At 39.8% G+C, this 5,640-nt stretch overlaps 1 protein-coding gene across 2 annotated transcripts; it reads left to right on the top strand.

The window, feature by feature from the left end:
• Nucleotides 1-3,725: 3,725 nt before the first annotated feature.
• LOC118533183 (small ubiquitin-related modifier 1-like) lies at nucleotides 3,726-4,031 on the top strand. 2 transcript variants are annotated; one of them, XM_036088280.2, is made up of 2 exons: nucleotides 3,726-3,899; nucleotides 3,975-4,031. In XM_036088280.2, the coding sequence occupies exons 1-2, from the start codon at nucleotides 3,726-3,728 to the stop codon at nucleotides 4,029-4,031; spliced, it is 231 nt and encodes a 76-aa protein (XP_035944173.1). The 2 variants fall into 2 exon arrangements, with proteins under 2 accessions (XP_035944173.1, XP_035944172.1); XM_036088279.2 differs by having other exon boundaries at nucleotides 3,726-4,031.
• The last annotated feature ends 1,609 nt before the right edge of the window (nucleotides 4,032-5,640 follow it).

Raw genomic sequence — 5,640 nt, 5'->3', positions numbered from 1 at the left:
GGGCAAGTCAGAGCAGCATTTAGCCTAGGGCTAACTTTCCCCACAATTGAGACAAAATCCTGAGTAATCCCCGTTCGTCCTGTGAATTATGTTTTCCCAGCCTGGTTGATGGGAAGCAGCACTATTCCTGAACCCGTAAGAGATCTGAGCACTGTTCCCTGCAATCCTCTCTGATGGCTTTTCCCATGGCCTGGGGTAGTTTCGTCACATGCAGGTAGCAATCAGTATGCTTGAGTACCAGTTGAGGGGGACCCCTTGAAGATTCTTTGTGCAGCTACTTCATCTCCATTAGTCTGTCCTGCAAACCCCAGCCACCTTGCTCTCTCTGGACTCATAGGTCCATCTCCAAAATACAAGAAGTCTAGCAAGGTCTACTTGGGTTCCCCTCCCTGTGCCATGGTTTGGACAGTCTCTCGAGGCAATAACCTGGGATAATCACAGAGCTCACCTTGCTTGCCTGCCACCTCTCAGGAATCAATGTAATTTATCCTATGTCTTCAAAACCATTTTTTAAAAAATTCCTTCTGAATTGTTTCTGGTAAAAGAATAAATTCTGTCTCTGACTTCATCTTAAAAGTAGAAGTGCCAGAGGACCTAATAAACATTTTAAAGAATGTTAAAGCAATTTTTCCCTGTTTCAATATTAGAGTGAATCTTTAGATTTGCATTATTTCCAGTAACTCTACACCAGTGTGTCACTCAAATAAAGACAATTGCCATTTTAACAGCTGAGGTATATCTCTAGCATCTTATACCTCAAGGCCAGTTAATCTTTTGAGAGGATGCTACCTCTCAAGAAATGATTAATGCTATGGGCCTTCCTCTTGGAAATAAAATGTACTAAAATTTAAACTTATGTGTTAAATATCAAAGTGCTCAAGGATCTATAGAAGTTTCATCACAAATCCTAACGTGAGAAGATCTTCTGTGCCATTTAGCAACTGTGAAGGACAATACCATTCCTCTGATCTCTAACCTACTGTCTGCCTTTTTTATGTAAAAATGCTACTCTTCTATATGCCATGAAGGTAAGACTCATTCTTCATATGAGCAGACAAAGATAACAAATACTTGAAGAAAGCTTCCAACATGAAAGAGACGAAAGTAAACTCAAAGTATATAAAAATGATGTAGGAAACAAGATAGTGCAGGAAAATGAAGAAACTTCAAATAAGTATAGTTAATATCTTCAGAGAAATCAGAGCAAATGTTGTTGAACTAACATTCACTGGAGGCACTGTGTACATGGAACCAGAAAAGAATGCATATGAAGGATATGAAGAAAAAAGATGTCGTGCAAATCAAAAATAATGGCACCAAAATAGAAATGCAATAAAATAAAGTCAATAAAATCTCCCCCAAAGTAGAAAGAAGGCAAAGAGGTAGAAAGTAGGAGAACTGGTAACACTGTCAAAGGGTCATACCAGAAAGTTCATATGTGGCTTGTAAAAGTTCTTTAAAAAGAAAAGTGCAAACGAAAAACACCACTGAGAGAGACAAATACCATGTTAGCCAGAAAGTAGCGGCAGAAATATCACATTAATGGACCCTCTGAGCCCACATACTGCAAGATATTAATACATAAAGGAGAAAGGAAAAAAGCAAAAGCTTTCAAGAAGAAAACTGAAACTAACCCAAGAGCAACAGCACATAGAACAGGTTAACTACAAAAGGTTGGAGATTATCATGCCACAGAAATTCCCAGTACTAACATCTGGAAACTAGATGACAACTTGGGCATGCTTCAGAATTCTGAAAAAAATGATATTCAAGCTAGAATGTTATAATGACATTAAAATGTCAAACAAATGTCAAGGTAAAATAAAGACATTTTCACTTACAGAAATAATTCACCCTCAAAACAATTTCTCTTCCATAGAAACTCTCAAGAACCTAATGGGAGATGTAATCTACTAACGGAAGGTAACACACCAAGAGAGAGGACATGACTTCTGGGAGCCAAGAAGCAAGTCATCTAAGATGAAAAGCAAAGAGAAGATCTAGAATAAAGGTAAAGGGAAATCTCAGGACGACTGTTATACAGTATGCTAGTTGTGATTGAACTGTATTGGGGTCACCAATGAAGATGACTCCATAAAGAAAATAGAAATGTTGCAGGAATGATATTGCTAACATACATTTTACAGAGCATACAGAGCATGTGGAAAGAATTACCAGTAGGTACATTAAAAAAAAACAAATAAAAATGAAAATACTTTTCCTTAGGAAAATCAGAAGTTTTACAAGCAAGGATCTGCTGTTATCATTATGTATTATTTGTCTTAGTAATGGAAAATGTTTGTATTGTCAAAATAACATGAATATTGAGTTACCCCAAAACTGTGGTATAACAAGATTGGAAAAAGGAAGGGAGGGAGAATTGCAGGGAGGTGAGATAATGTAAAACATTAACTTCTCAATGGCAGGGGTGCCTGGGTGTCTTAGTCGGTTAAGCCTCTGCCTTTAGCTCAGGTCATGATCCTGGGACCCTGTGAGCAAGCCCCACATCAGGCTCCCCGCTCAGCGTGGAGCCTGCTTCTCCCTCTGCCTCTTTTCTCCACTCACGCACGCTCTCTCTCGCAAATAAATAAATAAATAAACAAATCCTTTAAAAAAATTAAATTCTCAATGGCCATACCAGGAAAGTGATACACAAGTTATAAGATGGATAAATTGCAACATACATATTTAGAAATATGGAGGTAAATAAGAGAATGTTATGAATTGGAAAGGACTGCCTCTAGAGGCAGGCACAAGGTGTAAAGATAGGGGAAAGGTGGAACAAGCAGCTACACGTTTGGTTTTTGTAAGCCTTTCAGATTATTTGCTTTTGTTAAACTATGTAAATGTAATACATTTATAAAATCATAATTATCACACACACACACAAAACCAAGATGGAGGAGATGTTGATACTCCAATCCCATGTCCCCTTGCCCCAAATGAGTCACCTGGCATCTCTGTCTGGTACATGATTCCCACACCCTCTGACAGTTCCCTCCCTCAAGGGCTTGCTTGAGTGGCAGATCTTCTCCAAGAGTTTTCTAGGCAGCCGGGGATAATGCTCACCACAAACAAAAACAATGGGTAACTGTGGAATCCCTGATACACCTTGTGCCAAATCTCAAACTCTGGGTATGGATGATGGTGGTAAAATGTTCCTGCTTCTTATTCATCTAGACAAATGATTCTGAGGCATGTTTACTGTGTTATCTCACATGGTCCTCAGCACCTTGAGCCCCAGTTGAATGCAGCAAACCCCTAGCCATTAACATAGTCTGTTGGCTTTTCTCTCCTTTCTTACTTATGCTTCCTGGGATCATCTCTCAAATAAACTACATGCTCCGAAGTCCTTTCCTTGCTGTCTAATTTATGGGGAACCCAAACTGAGACAGATGACTAAGAGATGTTGAGTAATACTGCTGATTTATGTGCTTCCCTTTTATCCCCTTCTTATTTTTTATTGTAAGCTTGCTCTTGAGATGTAGCGATTAAAGAACTCAAATGACATACTGAGGTCAGTAGAACCCTAAGGATCATAAAGAAAATTTATGACATGTCATCAAGAATTCCAAAGCAGAATTCAAACCTGAGCATAGCAACCCAGTTATAGCATCGTGCTGTGGGGTAGAGACAGATCTGTAAACCCCTGGAGCGAGGTTCTGCCTACCTGAGGCTGCCACCACCACGCCTGAGTGGAGACACTGAGTGAAGCCACTGTCACCATGCAAGGCCAGGAGGCAAAACCCTCCAATGAAGACGTGGGTGGTAAGGCGGCAGGAGAATACATTAAACTAAAAGTCGTTGGACAGGATAACAGTGAGGTACACTTCAGAGTGAAAATGACAACCTATATGAAGAAACTCAAAGAATCCTACTGTCAAAGACAGGGAGTTCCAGTGCATACACTTCGATTTCTGTTTCATGGTCAGAGAATTGCTGATAATCACACCGCCAAAGAACTGGTAATGGAGGAAGATGATGTGATTGAAGTTTATCACGAACAAACCGGCGGTCATTCAATGATTTAGGTATTCCTTTCATCTTTTTTTTCCTTTACCTTCAATCCTTTTTTATTTTTAAAAATAGTTATTTTGTAATGTGGTGTTCAAAACGGAATTGAAAACTGGCACCACCTCTCTTTAAAGTATCTGATAATTTGAATTCTAGTGCCCATTATTCATTATCACCTGTTTTCATTGTGCTAATTTTAGTTGATCAAACTTCAGCCTCCTTCATATATCACCTTCTCCTTTAAAAAAATTACATGTGTGCACAGAGACGCCACGACTGTGCATTTTCAGGCTTGTGATAAATAAGATCAACCAATTCCAGTGTTCAAAATGACTTTTCAATGGGCCCTGAAGTTCTAGCATGTGACTGCTTCATTCTTGGACTATGACTTACAGTGGGAGATGGAAGTTTTTCAAAGAACTGAACTGTGGAAAATGATCTTTCCTTAACTTGAAGCTACTTTTAGAATTTGAGTATCTGGATCAAAAGAAGAGAACTATTGGGCTAGAGCCGAGATAACAGCGATGGTGAGAGTAATGATTAACTCCAAAGATGGCTTCACTAAGGAGAAAGCATTTTAAGATAAAAGAAAAATCTCATCAGAAGATCCCAGGAAAGTCCTAATTTCTATTAGCAGTTAATAAAGTTATTCATGCAGAAGTGTGTTCAACAGAACACTGCTCTTTTTGATTTTATTTGTACTTTTTGGCCTGGGGTATAGGTTTTTTTTAAGGTTTTATTTATTTATTTGAGAGAGAGTGCACATATGAGTGGGGGGAAGGACAGAGGGATGGGGCAGAGGGAAAGGGGCAGAGGGAGGGGCAGAGGGAAAGGGAGAAGCAGACTCCCTGCTGAACAAGGAGCCCGACTATGACGACGACTACGACGAGGACGACCACGACAATGTGGGGCTCCATCCCAGGACCCTGAGATCATGACCTGAGCCGAAGGCAGATGCTTAACCAACTGAGCCACCCAGGTGCCCCTGGGACATGGGTTTTAAATGAACATTGTACTAGCTTCATTAAAATAAACAAAATATTTTCAAAGCAAAAAACAAAAAATAACAAGGTTGAGCATAACAAATATGGTGAATACTTTGTCGTGCTTGCTACCTGAACTTCAATGCATCTCCTTACAGTCCAGGGATGTGGAATGTTATATATAGACTACAACAAACTTTTTTTTTTTTTTAAAGATTTTATTTATTTGAGAGAGAGAGAATGAGAGAGAGAGAGAGAGCACAAGAGGGGGGAGGGTCAGAGGGAGAAGCAGACTCTCTGCTGAGCAGGGAGCCCGATGCGGGACTCTATCCCGGGACTCCAGGATCATGACCTGAGCTGAAGGCAGTCGCTTAACCAACTGAGCCACCCAGGCGCCCAGACTACAACAATCTTAAGCATACAGAAAATAATTACCTATCATTTATCACTCTATTAGATGATATATTTGTTGTGGTTTTAAAATATATCCACAAATCATTTCAACTTCTCTAATTAAGTGGTGGGGGTCTGTGTCTTTTCTCCTTGAATCCAGACTGACTTCTGGGATGGGCTTATAGCTATTTGGAGGGAATGATGCCAGGTGAATTCTGAGGCTCTATTACCTGGCACTCTTGGAATGCTT

Source organism: Halichoerus grypus, chromosome X, assembly GCF_964656455.1.
Source record: "Halichoerus grypus chromosome X, mHalGry1.hap1.1, whole genome shotgun sequence".
NCBI lineage: Eukaryota > Metazoa > Chordata > Mammalia > Carnivora > Phocidae > Halichoerus > Halichoerus grypus.
Note: the sequence above shows the minus strand (reverse complement) of the source record. Positions and strands in the feature narration are given on the sequence as shown.